Here is a 19651-nt window from a genome sequence, read left to right as displayed (position 1 = left end):
CTAGTTTTGCATGCTACACAGTTTCCCCGTGCACTGATGGCTTATTATTACAGGCTTGTTTACAGACGGCCTTAACAACAGCGATGTCCGCCTGGTCCTCCAGAGCTCCGGTACTGCTCTACCTGATTAGCTGGATCAGGTCTGCCCCCAGCCAATGGGGAGCTAATCAGGCGCAGGCAGAGTAGAGAGTGCTCGGGCGCGGTGCCAGCGATCTAAACACTCTTTCTTTTCAGTCATGGGCCCCATGGCTGTACTTCAGGAAAACAGCCTCAGCAAGAAGAAAACATCTACAGGCATTTGTATTACTGCCAAGTCCAAGTACCGAAATTCCAGGTCGCACAGAGAAAGATTTCCACGAGAATTCATGTTCAGTGACTAAGAAGTGCAGTAAAAGGACTGCTCTTTAAATGCAGATAGCGGAGGGAAATCGGCCGCTGGGACGGGCTCGCTAATACCAAGAATGAATGCCCCTCGCATACTGATAAGCACGCCTTCCCGCTATCGTGTGCAAATGGACTTAATGAGCTCACTTTGTGTCATTGTGGTTTCCAAAGTAACCCACGAGAATATTTTTACTGGGCCATCAAGATATCCCAAAATTCAAGAATAAGGAAGGTGAGGTGGGATGTGAGGCCGGAAATGTTCAATTTGTGACCTTAAGTCAGTTCATTTAGCCTCATGTGTTTGTCCCACATCTGTCCCACATCTGTCCCACATCTGTCCTGCATTGTACCTTTTGTTTATTACACAGTAGAACCCAATCTAATGAGAGCATTCAACCACTATTCGGCCATTTCTTCTATAGAGAGCAAAACTTGATTATTTCCATAACAAATCCATTTTTCGGCACTTGCAATAGTTCTGTATTTTGACAATAGACAGGAACAATAGTCAAAAATATGAATCGGGATGCATACAGACATGGATATCAGCCTTGTTTCACCTGATTTCTGTTACAAAACGCAGCAAATGTAGCATTCTATGTGGCTGATGCTAACATTAGCATTGCATCCGAGGGCGGGCAGTGCAACCTTATGTTTGAGGACATTGTTTACTTACTCAATACAGAATAATTCTGTGAATGTATTCCTGCTCGAGGCTTGAACATGCTCCTCATTTGTCCAATGAAGCAGTCCGAGTCCGGCACCGCCGCGCCACCGGTGAGGCTCATTTGGCAAAGGCAAGGTGCATTATTATCCGGTAAATAAAGTGGCGTGGTGAGCGATTGTGTGTGTGTGTGTGTGTGTGTGTGTGTGTGTGTGTGTGTGTGTGTGTGTGTGTGTGTGTGTGGGGGTGAAGATGAGCTCCAGAGAGTTTCGCAGGCCATGGGTGTGCATCTTATTTAATAGATCTCTCCTCTCCTCCCCTCATCAGTCCGGCCCTGCTTCGTCCTAATGAAACAATAACAGCTACAGCCTGTCGCCATCTGCTCGTTCTACTCCTCCGTCACCTCCTCTCCTCCTCGCTCCTTCACAAACTCTCCATTTCACTTGTTTTCAGCGTATGGATCAACAAATCAAATAATATTCTACGGCCAAATACAAGGCCGATGAGATGGATGTGACAAAAGCGTGTCCTTATTGTTGTTAATAAGGTCTGCAGTAAATGCTCTTATGCAAATTAATACTTCAATTAAGGCCTAACAAAATACCCCCATCACTTGCTACGTCACTCAGAAGTATGAGGTCTTTTCCAACCTGGCAACCCAGAAGTTATCGTCATTTAGTTGTTCATTTATACGGGAGAGTGCATTGATTTAAATGTCAATGTTAATGTTGTTTGTTTTCTTTCTGTCTTTGTTTAAACATGTTTTGTTTTTTTAAAGATTCATTATGTAATTTGCAAAGGGATGTGAAGAAGAATTGCTTAAAAAAATCCTCAAGGGGTACCAGGGGTATCTATAAATACTTTTAGACTTTGTAAAAAAAAACAGAGACATAATTCAGCAGAATACTTGACATTAATGCATCCCATAAACACCCATCTGTTACACAAGTATAATAAAACACTCATAGTCACATTTTAAAGGCTGTTTAAAATGTCCACGTCCATTGTTTGAAGAGGGCGGGGCTCAACAGGGAAAAGGAATCCTCGTGTACTGTAAACCAATCAGAAATCAGCAGCGTTTAAAAAGTAAATGTGAGGCCAGTTGGTGGCGGTTTTGTCTCCGTCAATCAAATGTGATTAAAACTCTGAGTAGTGATGAAGCAGATGAGCTCGAGTTCTCGAGTGCTGAGCTCTTCTTGATTGTTGCTTATTTACTTTCCAAATATTGAATCTGAAGATAAGTTCTCTAAAGTACTCTTCTTTTAGAAAGTGGTACCAGAACAGAATCTTTGCTATTATCAGTTTTAACATTTTCATTTCTGCCTTTTCTAGTTCTCCTTGCTTTGAAATATTCAGTCAGTTTTTTTTTAGCAAAAATTAGAATGCTGTAAATGTATCTCAAAAGTAAGTTTCTCAATGCAAGTTAATGGTCCATTCTTGACCGTGACAATAGCATTCGACAAAACAATCAGTAGCTTTTGATCCAAACACTTCAATAGGAAATAGAGTTTGCCCAAAAACTTTTTTTTCTCCCTCTGTTTCAGACAGTTATTTCTTTTAATTACTTTTAATTGTTTTGAAGATAAGTACTGTTTTAAACACAGCAGACTAAATGAATAAGATGGAGTCTTTTTTCTCTCTGTTACACCATCACTGAGTCATGCTCCCACTGCTACAGAACCTCCTGTCATCTCATTCACTCCCCTCAGTATTTATCCCTCGCTCTCCCTCCACTGCCCCCGTCTGCTCACTCACTTCCTGCGGTGACATCTCCGCGGCCTTACACTGCGCCTGCGGGGCCCAGCCATAACAACAGACACTAAACGACGTGTCATTGACGAAAAAGCTGCGGGCAATGTCATCCATCCTGCCGAACCGGCCCGGCGGTGCGATTCCCTCGGTCCTATTGTGCTGATGGTTTTATATCGCATTAAGCAAGTGTATGGCTGAGCGACTGATATATGGTCTCATTATATTGTTTGATGGCCGTGGCTGAGCTGGGTGATTATGCCGCTGATAAACCGCGGCGAACGAGGGACCCGATAGGCTGATAGGCTCATTAAGACATGTATTGATCAGAGGCATTGACTTCCTTTATGTGTGTGTGTGTGTGTGTGTGTGTGTGTGTGTGTGTGCGTGTGTGTGTGTTTTGTAGTCTGATATGTGCTTCCATCTGCGTGTGTTGGATGTTTATGAGCGTGAATTTACATGTGTTGTCAATATTTGTCTGCAATGTACATGCATGTAATCTGTATTAGTCTGAGTATCCATGTGTATATATGTGTGTCTGTGTGTGTTTGTGTGTGTGTGTGTGTGTGTGTGTGTGTGTGTGTGTGTGTGTGTGTGTGTGTGTGTGTGTGTGTGTGTGTGTGTGTGTGTGTGCGTGTGGCTCTTCCTCCCCTCTGGCTCAGATCCTTTCACTGCTCAGTTACAGGTGCCAGCTCCTGCTCTTTTATATTTAGTAGCCGGGGCTTTGTTGAGCGGCTAGTGGCGAGGCGGGTGGGTGGCCCGGCCAGCTGCTGGGATTGCTGCTTCGGTGTCAGCTGTTACTGGCAGCCAGGCAGCGCGGAGGCGTGCTCGTCATAACCTTGAATTGGAATTGTTTTGTGTGTGCACAGCTGGTGAGCTGCTACCGGTTTGTCGGCTGTGATAGCAGCTGACACCAGACTGTGATTTGTTCAGCGTTTGGGCACGCTGCTGCGGTCCGCGGCGGTAACTGCCAGCTCCAGCAGAACTTCACGTTCACACAACTGAATCATTTTTCATGAATGCGTGTGTGTTTTTCCAAAATCATGACTATCAGGACAGGGCAGTCACTGTGTTTTGGCTGCGCTTAAACCTTCTTCACCTCGCACTTCTCTTTCCAAGACCTGCTTATGCTTATTATTTTAAATGGAGTGATTGCACCCTGTGGCACACTGTTAAGAAAGGTTTTACAATGTCTCTTATGTTTTTTTGGGTTTTTTGGGCACTAGAATAAGTGATGAGTGGGATTAACAGTCTGAATGTGTGTTTTTTTTTTTTGTTCAGCTGGTGGAGCCCATGACCCCCAGCGGAACGGCTCCTAACCAGGCTCAGCTGAGGATCCTAAAGGAGACCGAGCTGAAGAGGGTCAAGATTCTGGGTTCTGGAGCTTTTGGAACCGTCTACAAGGTCAGTGTGTGTGTGTGTGTGTGTGTGTGTGTGTGTGTGTGTGTGTGTGTGTGTGTGTGTGTGTGTGTGTGTGTGTGTGTGTGTGTGTGTGTGTGTGTGTGTGTGTGTGTGTGTGTGTGTGTGTGTGTGTGTGTGTGTGTGTGTGTGTGTGTCGTCGGGGTTGCATCGTTCACACACAATCCTCATTCAGATGTGGGCCGTCTCCGCATTATAAATCAAACAGCTAGACGGGCGAGGAAGACACTCAAGATAAAAATTAAAAAAATCTTCTTTCAAGAAGAACAGCCCCCTGCGTGACAACCTAAACAATAAGCATAAACATGTCCCTTTGTGGCAGCGTCTCCTGACAGACGTGAGCCGAGGGCGCCTCAAGGACCTGGAACAGAAACGGCTGCTTGCTTGCCAACTTCCCTGCCCTTGGCGAAATTATTCACACCACCCTTTAAAAAACTCAGCAACCTCATTGAATAAATACCTCAATTTCCACCACCACCTTTAAATTTCATCTCTATTACAGTACTAATAGGCCTATTTGCTTTTATCGCCATATTTGAATACAATTAACCTGCATATGTATCTGTTGCATTCATTTATAGCCATGTTATGATCCAAAGCTCTTTGCTCGCCGTAGAGTGAGTTCATTTTTTTTATTTCAATTTGAGGAACACAAGCAGGACAGTAGACGCCGTTAAACACAGGAAGTACCCATCAAAATGATCAGCTCCTTAGCCGTAGGTGTTTATTGAGTCTGCATTTATGGTGATTGCTTATTTATTTCAGGGCATCTGGGTCCCGGAAGGTGAGACAGTGAAGATCCCCGTGGCTATTAAAATCCTCAACGAGACAACGGGCCCCAAAGCCAACGTGGAGTTCATGGACGTGAGTATTTATTTATATCGCGGCGGCTTTCGTTGTCGGTGAGACGGCCCCGAGCCGCGTCACCGTTGTGTGGGATTGGGCATTCGGCGGTAAATTCTTACGAGAGTACCATCTCAGTCTGAGCTAGTAATAAAGCGAACTCCACTGTGCCGTACAGCCGGGCATGTATTGAACGAGACTCTATTAAAAAACAGCACTTGTTTATGAGATATGGCTTTATTGGAATCCAGGAGTGATGGAGGAGGAGGAGGAGGAGGAGGGAGGGACAAGCTGGGGGGGTTTCCAATTCTTCCCATCTTATCTTCCTCACCTCTCTGCTCCGTCCTCCCCCCCCCCCCTCTTCCTCACCCATCTTTCTTTTCACACCGCAATTTACTTATCACCAGGTTTAGCAACAACAACAAAAAAAGGAATGGTAGTTCATCTTCAATATTGTTTTGGAAGTTTGCCCAGCTGTTTAAATCTTCTGCACCTCTGCATCCAACTTCTTCCAACACCGTCTTCATTCTTCCTATTTTACACACAAACCACAACGTGTGGAGTAGCTCTTGCATAATGATTTATTTTATTCTAGTTAAAACCTCATTGATTTTTTTTTTTATTGATTTTTTTTTTTATTGCCTCTCCTCTTCTACTTTGACAGTAAAGCTAAAATGATTAGTTGATTTATTGAACTATTTTTCCAATTGTTTAGGTCATTTTTTTCAAGCAAATAATCCCCAGAATGCACCTGGTCCTGCTCCTCCAGAAACATTGGTCAGAAAAAAACAAGCAAATGGAACATGTCACCTTGGACTTTTTATAGACGATAAATAAGAGTGAATTGTGGTATTACTGAAACAACATGGCTGTGCTTCCATCTTTTATTTTCCTTTTATACCCATTTTTTTCATCTCCTCCTCCTCTCTCCCCGCATCTTCCCTCCACCTCCCTCCTCTCCTCCTCTCCTCCTTTCCCTCTCTTTCTCCCAGTGGGGGTCTCTGTCCATCCAGAGCCAATATGCTGTCTGCCGGCTTGTTAAACAGCAATCTAAAGGCAGGCTCACGCCTCGCCACTGGGAAACTAGCCACTGGAGTGCCGGCTCCAAACACACTCCCCAAATCCACACATATCAACACCCGTAACCAAACAGCACTTTTCAACAAAAACCTCCCCGGTTGGCGGTGGCGGCGGCGGCGGCCTTGCATGCGAGAGCTGCAGGCCGACTTGCTTGTGTTTGCAAAAAAAAAAAATTGAATTTTGAGTTGATTATTTCATGTGAAATGCAAAGCCCTAATATAGTGCCCCAAATGAATAGGTTTCCATGCATACACATACTTTCACACGTGGGCGCTGCCAGTCTATCAGTGTGTGTTTGAAAGTGTGTGCGTGGGGGGGGAAAGTGAGCAAGTGAGCTAGATGGGAGAGGAGGGGTCAGCCGGCAGTAATGGAGGTCAGCGCTCGGGGAGACGAGAGAAGAACTAAAACACACACACACACACACACACGCTCTCACACACACACACACACAACACACACACACACACACACACACACACACACACACACACACACACATCTTCCTTACGTCTGCACCGGGAGTTGGAACGCCAGAGCAAGAGTTTAGCCGGACAGAGTTTACGAGTTGTGGGTCTTTTGGGATCACAGCGAGAATAAAAGCGTTATCTCTTTCTTCCTGTTGCACACAAAGGTGTCCTCTGTGTTCGCTCTTCCCCCGCCTCTCCTCCCCCTCCCTCCCTCCCTCCCTCTTGTCTTCTTCCTCTCCTGATCCAGAGGTGTGAGGTGTGCACGGTGTGGGGGGGGGGGGGCAGGTGGTTTTATGAAGTGGAGATGTAGTGGCACCACCTTGGGCCGCGAGGCTCTGCTTAAATCAGGCCACTGATGGTGCCAAAAGTCTCTCTACGGCCTACCCCCCCCCCCCCACCCCACCTTCCTCCTGTTTTGAATTAATCTACTCACACCCACCACCACCACCACTCTCCCCCCTCTAAGCCCATTCTTTAGCACCTAAATTTAAAAAGGCACCTCATCTATCTATCAGCTGCCCCGGGGGCCGAGCCTGGATATACACCTCCTTCTCCTCCACCTCCTCCTCCTCCTCCTCTTCGACCATTTGCCGCGCACACACACACACAGCAAGAGGGAGTGCAAAGTGTGTCCTTGAGTGTGTGAGCGTGGAGTGTTTTCGGAGAGCTGCCAAGAGAGTGTGTTCAAAAACGCGAGAGTGTGCGTACAAGAGAGGCAACAGGAGACGAGGAGGGCGACTGAAGTGAGTTTTTTTTTTTTTTTTTTTTAAAGCGACGACTCTGGGTGCAGCTTCTGCTCCGCCATAATGCATATTCACGCCGGCCACGAGTACCAGCCCTCGCCATCATAACACTTCATCAGCACCACACCATCCTTCTGCTTGCAGCTCCGCAATAACAATTAGCCGACGTCGAGTCCCAACTGTTCAAAAACCTCTTCGGCCATCTGCTGCAGGAAGGGGGATGAGAGAGATGAGACGGAAAAAATTGCATTTACACGCCATATCAAACCAGGGAGAAAAGCCTGTGAAATCAAACACGCCGTGACTCTTGTGTTCAGCGGCGTCGGGGCAACAGCTGAGAGCCTCTGTGTTTTATGCATGTTAAAATATAGATGAAAAAAAAGGCTGCATTTGTGCAGCTTTGAAGGGGGATTTCTGCGGGATTTTCCTCGCACAGTGGGAATACTCTGTGATCAGATGCTTTGCATGCAGATACAGTCATCAACCCACAAGTTTAAATGTATGCATCTAAGTCCACCTCCAGTAGGAAGTCTTATCCATGGGTAATAGATGCATGGACTCCCAAGGTGCAAGAATATCCAGTTTTCTTTTAAGAATATAACACTCCTTTATTTGCCACAATTTATAACTTGTGTTTTGGGTATGCAGATGAAATGCAACAACCTTCTTAGTCCCTCTTTGTCCTGTCCCCCACCCCCCCTCTCACCCAGGAGGCCCTCATCATGGCCAGCATGGAGCACCCCCACCTGGTGCGTCTGCTGGGCGTCTGCCTGAGCCCCACCATCCAGCTGGTCACCCAGCTCATGCCCCACGGCTGCCTCCTCGACTACGTGCACGAGCACAAGGACAACATCGGATCGCAGCTGCTGCTCAACTGGTGTGTCCAAATCGCCAAGGTAAGAGGCGGGCCCACGTCAGGTCAGACGAGGCTGTGGGCGTGTGGTGTTACTAAACTGTACGTGTCGACAGGCGTGAGGGTCGTTATAGATATTGTGTCTTATTTAAACAGCTTTCACGGCTTTTTATTTTATTGTTTGATCTTTATGGCCTTGTAGTTACTAATTCAGGTTTTTGTGGCAGATTTATGTAAAATGTCTGCTGCAAAAACAATTCAGAGAGCAGTTTTATGAACAAATACACGGTGTTTGGGGTCTATTATTGTTGACTTTTGAGAGTTAATCTCCTCCAGTTTTCCCCTGTTGATCCTAATTATCCTCACTGCTTGACACGGTTATCATTTCCACCACCCTTCACAATGACATGACAGGCCACCGACATAGTTAGGCAGCAGACGAGTCTAGTTTAGCCATGAACTCTGTCTGAGAAGAGCATCAAAACGCATTATTCTCTCAGGGAATGAGTGACGGCGCGAGAAATTAACGAATTAAACACCCCCTTCTACGCCACACAAACAAAATCTGCACCCGGATTGGTCGAAAAAAACAGCAGTAAGGCTTGAAATATTTAGTGTGCTTTTGCTTACCCAAAGAACATTTGTGTGTTTTTCTTTGCAAATGAAGTCAACTGAGCCAGACTGCTTGGTAGTGTAGCTGCTGGGTGAGATTTATAACTCTGGGATGGCAGTAGGGTGCTATTACATGATGTGCATGCATCTGCTGTGACACAGAGGCACACACACACACACACACACACACACACACACACACACACACACACACACACACACACACATTCACACAACCCCAGGCTGATTTACCGCTGGCACCGATAGGATTTCAGACAAGGCAACAACTGTTAATATTCTACAAGAGCTGATTTTGTGCCAGCCAAGTTTGCCAGTTTGCTAATGTGCATTCTGAAGATGGGCGGTTTAAGCTTCCAGTGCATCTAAAATTTATTTCACTGGTCAAACCAAATGCCCTGTTTATGCACGGAGCATCTGTGTCGCTTTGCTGCAGACCACTCATCTATTTATCACAATGCCATTATAATAAACAAATTCCCGCTGTTGAAAAGGAAATACGGAGGTGACGCCGCTTCACAGTTATTTATAACTGCTTTGTGCATCTTAAGCAAATTGGCTTTTTTTTTAAAGAAAGTGCAGTGCATCACATCTGGATTTTATCCTGATATGGACACTTATAACTTTTAAATGGGCCTTTTTTTCTCCAAAACAAACATAACTTTAAGGAAACATGGTTTTACTTAAAGGTTAAAGATGTATATGAATTTTTGGGGGGTAAATATATTTATATAGGGAAGAGAATAAAAAAAAAAAACAATGGCTACTCAACAACCAAGATAGTTGGTGCAAATGGAATCATCCAACCCGGTCTCACTCATAACTTGGAATTTCTGGTTAAGTTTAGTTTGTGAGTAAGAACTTGTTGAGATATCAGCTGTTCATAAGACTTCATATGAACCTTTTTTTTTGCCTTTTTAATCCCACCCTTGTGTGATAGAAGAGAAAAGCTGTCTTTCATTCCAGTTGTCAATGTGTTGCTATAAACTCCTCACACACTAGCATGCTGCAATGGAAAAACAGTAAACCCATGAATTGCATGTTCATAAATGACCCTCTGTGCCGCTGTTCAGACAATGTCCTCTTTCTAAAGGACTCCCTTTATCAGTCAGTATATTGGAATTGATTCATATTGGTCATCGTTAAAGGCAATTTATCTGTCTAAGTCAAGGATGAGTGATGTGGTTTCACAGGGTTGGGGGTTATTGTGGGAGGTCTTAACCCTTTATTCCCCCATGACGGATGACTCCCAAGAGCACGAGGAGCAGGTTACTTAAGCAGGTACTTATTGCCGTAATTGGATTCGATTTCACCTGTGGCGGCAAGAGGGGAAGTGTCAGTTTCTTAGTGGTTCTGTAAGTGAGGAAGAGCAAGAGGGAGGATTATTCACCACCGTCCTCGACCCACACGGCACTGTGACATTCAATTCTGTTGTAGTGTGATTGTGATTGACTGCAATACCTCCAATACCGTCTTGAGGCTGGATGTAGAGCGTGGGTGAAGGTGCTTGACTGACTGATTGGAAATCAAATACTCATTGAGTGAATTAGGGAATCATATCAGTGGAGTCAGTGTGGTTTGTTATTTTCCTACTAGCCTCAAAATGACCTCTTCTTTTCCATCATTGCTTCCATTTCTGTCAACATGGGTCATGTTTTTAAATAAGGACACATCACTTAGGATTACATGTTTGTTGCCATTATTTTCAAAAGCTTCATTTGTTTCAGAATAGAGCATCTATTAGGGTCCAGTCATCCTTTGAGCCATGTGTCTAGCAGGGATAAAAAACTAAGCTGAACTACGCCAAACTGCTCATGGGTGAAATTGATGAAATTCTGAATCCGCTCCTTTCTGATACAGGTATCTGTTCCCAGTCACAGCAGGGAGTCCATTTAGCAGCATGCATCCCAGACCAGTCAACCCGAACACACTGAGTCGAGCTAAATGCTCACAGCATTAAAGCCACATAGCTTGTTTTCTTCTGTTCTATTAGCCTCTTGGATCCTCCGTCACATGGCTCCCAGATATTTTTCCATCCCGAAAGAGACTGACATTCTCTGCGGTGTGTCCATGAGCAGTAACATGTCTTCCCGTTCATGTGTGAGCCTTTGTGTCTCGGCGCGTATCCGAGCACGTGCGTCCGTGTGTTTTTTGGCGTGTGAGCCCAATAAATAACTCGGAGCCCTCTCCTCTGAGTGATCTTTGCACTCTCGAGGTAATGATAGGGAACCTGTCCTCCAGGAGAAAACCGCATCCTTCCGAAGAGACACAATTTTCTAGCGAAGAGGAAAATAATTTTCCCCTGGTCTTCAGTGAGCTTTGAAAAGGGTGTTGTTAAAAAAGAGGACAGGAGGAAGGAGGTATTCAATTAAATAGCACAGAGAGAGTGGAAAAACTAGATCTCAACAGAATACTGAGGGCCATAGGACGTAGTGGGTACATTTTTCAAAAGCACTTTATATTACGCCTTATATTATGAGTACAAGAAGAGGAATTACTGAGGTGCTTTTATTTAAAGGAATAGTTGGGAAATTAGCTGGAGCCAGCAACCGGTTAGCTTAGCATAAATACAGGGGGAACAATTAGATTGGCTCTGTCCGAAGGTAACACAATGCTCATGCCAGCACTTCGAAGGCTCAGTCAGATTTTGTGACTTTTGGACACAGGTTAGCTGTTTTAGCTTAGCTTTATGCTATGCTAAGCTAGGAAAGCTAAGCTAACTGGTTGCCAGCTTCATGTTGAACAGACCAATCTCATTTCATTCTTGGCAAGATATCAAATATATATATATATATTTTTTTTTCCCAAATAGTGAAACTATTCCTTTGAGTTAAAGGAAGCAATGCCACAATTACTCGATAACAAAAGTCAGAAAATAACAGTAACATTACTTCATTATCAAGGGTATTCTGCTCGGGTTTCCAGCGGCAGTAAATATTTTTGATAATGAGGGAATCGTCAAGCAATTTGAAGAATGGCCCAGCAATTTTAGATGACGTTAGACAGTAAACACAAAAGAAAACCCCTCCTTGCTACGATCTTTGCTCTCCATGCCGACGTGATTCAACTAATGCAAACATCATTACTTTGCTGTTAATACTTGCTCTCCGTAGCCTCCTATTCAGTAACGAGACGAGGACAACCTTCCAATCATCACTCCGCAGTATATCACAGAGTGAATGAAAGAATGTCAACACACTCACGCTAGGATACATAATGACGGCGCGGCAGGGACCTGATAGTGTTTGACACAAAAGGATGAATATTTACCTGTGAAATGTAGTGAAATAACTATGAAGTGGCATGCGACGGAAATACTGAAGTACAGGTATCTTGAAAAGTGTATTTGAGTGGGTGTACTTTCTACTTCCTGAACTGACACGTGCATTCACATTACACATTACACTGTGCAATAATAGTTAAAAAAGTTAAAATAGTTAAAATAGTTGTGTTTTTTCTCTGTCTGTAAATATAATATTTCAGTTATTGTTGTTTTTTCTACTGTTTTTTTTATTGCTTATTTATAATACTTGTTTTATTTTATTTTTTATTTTTCATTTTTTATTTTTTATCTTGTCTTCTTCTACTATGTCTCTTGTGTGCACTTTACTCTACGCTGTTGTAAGCCTGCAAATTTCCCCGCTGCGGGACTAATAAAGGATTATTATCTTATCTTATCTTATCTTATTCATTGTAATGTGTTTAGTCAAAGATAAACGATAAAGGTCCGTCCGCACTAGCTGCAAAACAATACAAACCAGGATGGGAGAAACTTTTCGTATTGTTTTCCTATTTCGATCCATAATGTGCTGGCACTTTGCCAATCCCCCCACCACCCCCTCCCCGCCGCCATCGCCAGAACAACAGCGCAAACAGCGGCCGTATGTGGGCTCTGACCCGGGCAGGTGACCGCTGCGCCGCAAATGGATTGGCCAAGGCCTGTCGCCAGGCAGTGACTCTTCATCACTGAGTGTTTTGGGCATTGAGATAATGGCCCCCATTAATCTCCAGCCACACTCAGGGCTGCCCCACTCCCACTGCCACACACAGTGACTGACGCTCACATTACGGCACACACACACACTCGCATTATGCGGGACACACACAGAGGTCTCTTTGGATCCGTGCGAATGGCCTTCATTTATTAGTCTGGATCTTTCCTTTCCTTTTTTTTGTTTTTTCTTCTCCTTTCCTATCTTTCTGTCCTGTTCCCTTTCTTTACCTCCTTACAGGTGTGTTGTGTCCTTTCCTTTTCTTTCCTTACCTCTTTTATTGCTCTACTGCCCTTTCCTTTCATTCTTCTACTTTTTTTCTTTAACTTTTCTTTAGTTTCCTTTTCTCTTCTTCTGTTCTACTTTCTTCCTCTCTTACCCTTTCCTTTTTCTTTCCTCCATCCACTAATAAACAGCTACATCTCCTTTCCTATCACAAATCTGCCCATTTTTCTGTTTCCATGGTGGCCATGTGCTCGCTCATGTTTATCGGAGGTCAAAGTTTGCCCTACATCTCCCTCTCCATTACCCACTCCAGGCCACATATCCTCAAACGACCTTGTGTGTATGTGTGTGTGTTTGCATGCGGGCAAATGTTTGTGTAGCTGTAGAAAGTAAGGAATTTATCAGAGGAAAAAACAAACAAAAAAATGACCTCGTTCTCCGTCTCTTCCTTCGTCTCCCTCTTGTCTCCGTCTTCTCTTTATCACTCACTAACTGATTCTGTCTTTCCCTCTCTCTTTCCCTCTCTCACCCTCTCACACACACACACACATATATACAGAGTATTTTTTTTTTCATTAGCTTTTGGATTATTAATGGAATAATTAGGTTTGGGATGTATTTTAATGAACAAATCAATCACTGAATTAAATATGGGATCGGAACTCAGTGTATGCAGGGCTACGGGAGTCTTTTAATTTGGCTCCTCTCTCCCCCTCTCCTCTCACTTTCTCTCTCTCTCTCTCTCTCTCTCTCTGTCTACCTCTCACAGTCTCTCTCCTCCGGCTCAGTATAATGAAAGTAAAATAGATTCGGCAAGTCGCTGTCCTGCCGGTGAAATGATTGACTTTGGCAGTGAAGCCTGGGCTGGACGAGGGTCTTGATTGTTTTTTTTCGGGTGGGGTGGCTGCTTGACGGAGGCTCGTATCTAGGCCACATTCAGGCTTTCGGTATAACTCGTATAAACATACCCACCGGCGAACTCGTGGACTGACATAAGCGAGACATGCCCTGCAGGGAAACCCTCCAGTTAGAGCAGCGTGAACGGCGTTTTTTTTTTTAAACAGATTGACAGTGCTAATGATGGCGCTGAACACTGACCTCAGATCATTTCTCCAAGGGGAGCTTTATACTGTACTGCGTTTGTGGTAAAACATGCTTGGAAGCATGTAAGGGTAAGCAATGGCATGATCGTGTACATTTACAGTACATGCTTTCAGCGATATGTGTATGGAAAACTAAAAAAGACTCCACACACCCACATAACACACACACATTTCTTTTTCCTGCCAAATCAGCAGTAAATCTCCTCCCACTGCTTAGTCAGGGGGAAAAAAAAGTTTATCCGAGGACCTTTAAACGTGGCTCCCCAATCTTCGGCCCCATATGTGTGCATCCATGTGTGTGTGTGTGTGTGTGTGTGTGTGTGTGTGTGTGTGTGTGTGTGTGTGTGTGTGTGTGTGTGTGTGTGTGTGTGTGTGTGTGTGTGTGTGTGTTTAGATTTGCATCCCGCGGTGGCTCCCCGGAGACTCCACCCGATGGCAGGAGATCCAATCTGGTCAAGCTTAGTGTGGAGCCCTCGGTGTCATTCCCTTTCCCTGTGAACGCCGCTCTGTGCTGAGCAAACACATATCGCCCTGTGCTCATTAGCCAAGCCTTAACACTTCCTCCCTCCTCCTCCTCCTCCTCCTCCTCCTCCTCCTCCTGATCTCTCTCCCTCCACCCCCTGCAAACGTCCTTCATCTTTTCCCTCCCTCAGTGGTGGATGGACTCAAATCACCTAATACTGCTGTGCTCTTGTGTTTATCATGTCATCGCATCTCATTGGACACAGGCGACATGGACATTTGTATTCAGACATTTACACTACTGCTGAAGTTTTTTTTTTCCTCCTGTGACATGCATCAGATAAGTTGACTTTCTAGGTGAAATCCCTTTGTTTCCTCCCTCCATGCTCCTTGTGGCCCCCCAAGGTCTCTTTCTCCAACACATTGTCCCTTGTCTTTGTCTTGCGTAGCTCGTCCTCACACATCTCCAGAGCCTCTCTTTGTCCCCTCATTGAAAACACTACAGACAACTGCAGAGACACAGCATGGGCATGCTCAGAAAACCCCCCAGAGATACTCATGGAGCTCCTCAGAAGAGTCAGGCGTACACACATATTTACATATGAAAGATTTCACAGAAAGATGCCGTGAATACGTGTTTGTTTTCAAACAGCATACTGGTGTTCAGATGTCAGTGCTTGTTGCCATCCTGTAGATGTGAATAAAACGTGTTACGGCAGGAGTTATAGAGTGATGGAAATATTCTGTTATGCACTAAAAGGCAATTAGGCAATTATGATTAAGAACGGAAGAGTAATATGACTCCTGTCAACTACAGCGAGTGATGAGCAAACGTGATGCAGCCTGGAGGTGAAACCTATTTTTCAACTCAGCGTATTTGTCAGCGACATGTTGAACATGAGTAGTGTGGAGGGGAATGTCAGGACCAAAGTTTCAGTGTTTGGATGGGTAGGAGTTGATGGAGGTGTTCCTGTTAAGTTATTCATAACACTTTGGGCCAAGTTAAATTCTCAATTTTTGGCTTCTTCAGTTATACTTTGGTTTCATTTTGGATTTGGATTCATTAAGCTTCCAGTGTAATGTATCACATTTTAAGATTAAGTTCATTTTGGAAGAAACCTGTTTTGTTTCTCGCAATAAAACACTATAGCATCAAAATACTTTAACCTTGGAAATTTGCTAAAACAATAACTCTAAGACCCTCTTATTTGCTTTGTCTTTTGCTCAAAGCTGCAGTGGCCAATATTATTATATTATCATTTTTGGCTGAAATAACTAATATTAACCATCGCATGTCCCCAACAATATTAAAGCCAACATGAACAAGATCTCCTGAAAGTGCTGTGGATTAAACAGAGTTTAAACAGAGTTAACGGCTGATGAAGTCCATGTCAATCGCTAAAAGAGAAAGTGGATCTCATGCACACTGTTATGAATACATACGTGTCTATGTACATTTGTTGAAAATGCTTTTAAATGGCAATCATATATAGTGAATGATTGATGTGTTCAATGCCATCCCATGCATTCACCTTCTTTTATTCCAGTCTGTATTTCCTACTAAAACACATTATACTAAGTTATAGTGAATTGAATACCGTCAGCAGGCTCTGTGCTAGTGATCCATGTTCAGCACTTCACTTCCCAGGGGCTTCATTAATAATGCAGTCCCACAATTCTTTGCATCTCCGAGCTTGTCGGCAAGCACATCACGCCGTGATTACCAAACAGTGCAACCCATAATACTATTCTACACCATGAGAAAAAAAAAAAAAAAAGAAAACCAACTAATGTGCACCCTGAGCAGTTTTCCTCCAAACCCGGTTCACAAATTCCTCCACACACACACACGCACACACAACACACACACACATGGACCAGTCCCCAGGAGTACGCACATGTCCCTGCTGATGCTACAAAAACAGGGGAGACAGGGTGGAGGGAGACTGGGGAGGAGGAGCGGGAGGTGATGAGGAGAGCGGTCGGTGGAGGGATAAGCCCCCCGGGTCTTTCTAATTATCTGTACGGATCAGCAGTGCTCAAGGATGCATAAGGGGAGGGATTTGACTGCCAGATCCAGCGGGTAGAGAGGCCTGATTGGATCGGTCTCCTCTCTCCGCACACACACCTGTTACTCGTGACGCCAATACGCTGGGATTCTGCTTTTTCTTCCTTTATCAAGTCCAACAAATGTCATATTCATATAGTTTTCATATTCTGCCACGTTCCGATTCAATTCAGTGCAATCAAGCTTCCATTTTCTTCATAATAGCAGCCGTGTTATAAACAAACATATACTCATTGTGTGCTCAGGTATATGCAATCATGAGCCTGAACGCATATGATTTGTATTAGCACTCATGTACAAGCAGAAAACCCGTGTTTTTCACAGAAAAATAGGTCCCCTTCCATATCAGAAGTAGCCAGCGGGCAAGTCTGCTGGCTTCTCACCGCGATAATTACCCGCCACGATTAAAAAATGATAACTTCTCAGTGTCACAGCAAGTAGCGGGCAAATTATAGGCTTCAGCGTGAAGGTTGCGAGTGTAGCCCGGCGCTCAGTTGATTTGAAATAAGGATTTTTTTTTTCGTCTCCCTCCACTCTGTTTGCTTCACCTGTTGGATGAGACCCGTCATTACCGTCCTCACTGCGGCCCACAGGCTACTTTCCAACTTCACAGGATCTCACTTGAGCGCTGATAATTGATGTTTGGACAGCGTCGTCACCCAGCAAGGACGTTTAGCCGCGTCGCTGCAAATGTCATCTTTCTGTTGGAGCTAATCACCGACTCCATGCAGCAAGAAGTGCTTTGTTTTAGCTCCAGGTTAACTTGAAAGAAGTGAATTCATCCACCTGATCAAGTTGCTGTTTACCCCCCCCTTTTTCTAATTCCGCCGCCGTAGCCCAAAAATTATTGACATTTGCTCATGTAAATCTGCCAGCGGCGGTCTTTTATTGCCTACACAGTGACATTTCGGATGGATCTCTGTGTCCCACGGGGGAGTTGAGATCACGGCGACAGAGCTCAGAGAATTTTACATTTGGTTCCCTCTCTCTTGAGGTGGAGGTAAATTAAGAACGAAAGCAAGCGAGCGGCGGTTATTGTCGTCCGACATTGTTCTTTTTACTCCACTCCCACTGAGGGAATTCAAACCTCGCGTTATCTCTCACTGTGTTCTCACAGCTGCACACACACTCATAAACACACTCCGCTCAGGTTGATAGCTCTTTCTTTTTTTTTTGCTTCACCGTGGTTTCCAGAACGGCTGAATGCGTAGTAAATGGGCCTGCACCTGGACTGCTGTGCCTCCAGTGAGCTGCCATTATATGTGTCACATTATGTCACGTTCGCCTGAGTCGTCCATTAACCATCCAATCCATCCGGTGATGCACGTTGGACCTTATTGGTTTCCAAGGAGATACTTTTTTATTTCTTTTTTTTACACAAATCGCTCCGTGCTGAACCGATATGTGAGGTGTTTTTAGCAACAGATCTGACTTCACTTTCAAAATGAGGTTTCAGAATACATACACATGATTAAAGAGAGGCACATCTGGACCACGACTGGCTCATTCCTGCTTCTTCTATTTCTGTCTTTCTCTCACACACATGCAACACAAACACATTTTTATTTTTTTTACCGCATACACTTTGGGGACCGCCAGCTCGGTGGGAATTCTATCTCCAGCGCGGCACACAGCGCATGACGGACGACCACCTGCACCACCTGAGCAGGGCCCATTGTGCAGGCTCCTTATCGCACTGGTCCCAGTTCCCGGCGTGCGGACAGTCCCACATTGCTCACATTGTTGCTGCCTCCTCGCCCGTTCGGAGGGGCGGTGGTGGGTGTTTGGCGGCTGGTGGGGGGCGGTACACCACATGCGGTGCTCTTATCGCTCCCCCTGGAACCAGACACCTCACACTCTGGTTCCTGTAAGAAGCCCTTTATTGTCCATCTTCTCTTTACATGAATTCGCAAATAAAACTGCAGCTTATGGATACTGTGAGAGCGTTTGTACCCACGAGTTGTATCATTAAAACAATTTAACCACCGACGGTTCCTCAAAGAGCATGTTGCCTGGCAACAAATGCAGAAAAAGTCTTGCTAAATAGTTATTTCATGTTAGTGTATAGCTCGCACCAGATCCACAGAAGACCTGAGTTGAATTTAGCACCTTCTGTACTCCATCATGTCCGTTCTTCTCTTTCTCCACTCACCGTCCAACTGCTCGCCTTTTACACCCAGCATCTTTTATCTGAGTGCACCGTTGAGGTGCGCTGCTCCCTCACATTCCACACTGCTCCACTCTTTTTTTTTCATGCCTGGTTTCATCCTCTTGTTTTTCTTCAGATTACCAAAGAGTCAGAATCTTTAGTCCTCTTTTTCTCCTGCAGGAGAGACGGTGCTGATGGGTCACAGACCAGCCGCGACCCGATCTGTTGCGTGCTTTTCAGAACTTCTAGTGTCGGTAAACAAATTTAAGACTCTGAAAAGATGAAAAGATACTTTTGATGTTCTTTAGAAATGTTATCCTGGTTGATAGCCGGCGTCAGGTCGGATAAGGATCAAGTATTCACAGCAAACCACATCCTCTCACAAGTCTATATACTTAACTCTTAAACGGAGGAAACGAGTAATTCAAAGCCTTATTCCCTCCGAGGTGAGTGTCATAATCAACCGTATGTGTTGGTAACACAGAACAACAGGTCTGGCAGGTGTAATATATGAGTAAAAGCAAAGATATGAGTTGGATGTAAAGATGGCTTTCACATGAAGCAGCTTGGTGGTGAAGTATTTGGCTCCACAAGTAAGTTGTCCTAGTGCCGCTGACTTGTCCTAAAGCACACTCTGACTCCTGCAAAGGTCAAAAGCACAGTGTTAAAAAAGTTTCATGTTTCAAACTACTATAGTAGCACTTCACGCTCTCCAGGCTTAAATCATGACCCAGTGTCATTTGGGATGTGCAACAGTGCTGCTGGGTCCTTAACCCTTGATGCTCCAGTGTAGCATGTGGCTAAGCTCTCTGTGTGCTGTA

General features: G+C 44.6%; 1 protein-coding gene across 1 annotated transcript in view; it reads left to right on the top strand.

Moving 5' to 3' along the window:
• The window catches only part of si:ch73-383l1.1 (receptor tyrosine-protein kinase erbB-4), a 208275-nt gene that overhangs the window by 174781 nt on the left and 13843 nt on the right, over positions 1-19651 (top strand). Inside the window, exons 18-20 of the mRNA XM_054624191.1 lie at positions 4078-4200; positions 4981-5079; positions 8059-8244. Of these exons, the coding sequence (XP_054480166.1) occupies positions 4078-4200; positions 4981-5079; positions 8059-8244 (408 nt within the window). The remainder of the gene's footprint in view (positions 1-4077; positions 4201-4980; positions 5080-8058; positions 8245-19651) is intronic.

The sequence above is a fragment of the Anoplopoma fimbria genome, chromosome 22 (assembly GCF_027596085.1).
Source record: "Anoplopoma fimbria isolate UVic2021 breed Golden Eagle Sablefish chromosome 22, Afim_UVic_2022, whole genome shotgun sequence".
NCBI classification, from domain to species: Eukaryota; Metazoa; Chordata; class Actinopteri; order Perciformes; family Anoplopomatidae; genus Anoplopoma; species Anoplopoma fimbria.
The sequence above is the reverse complement of the archived record's forward strand: the minus strand, read 5'-3'. Positions and strand labels throughout refer to the sequence as shown.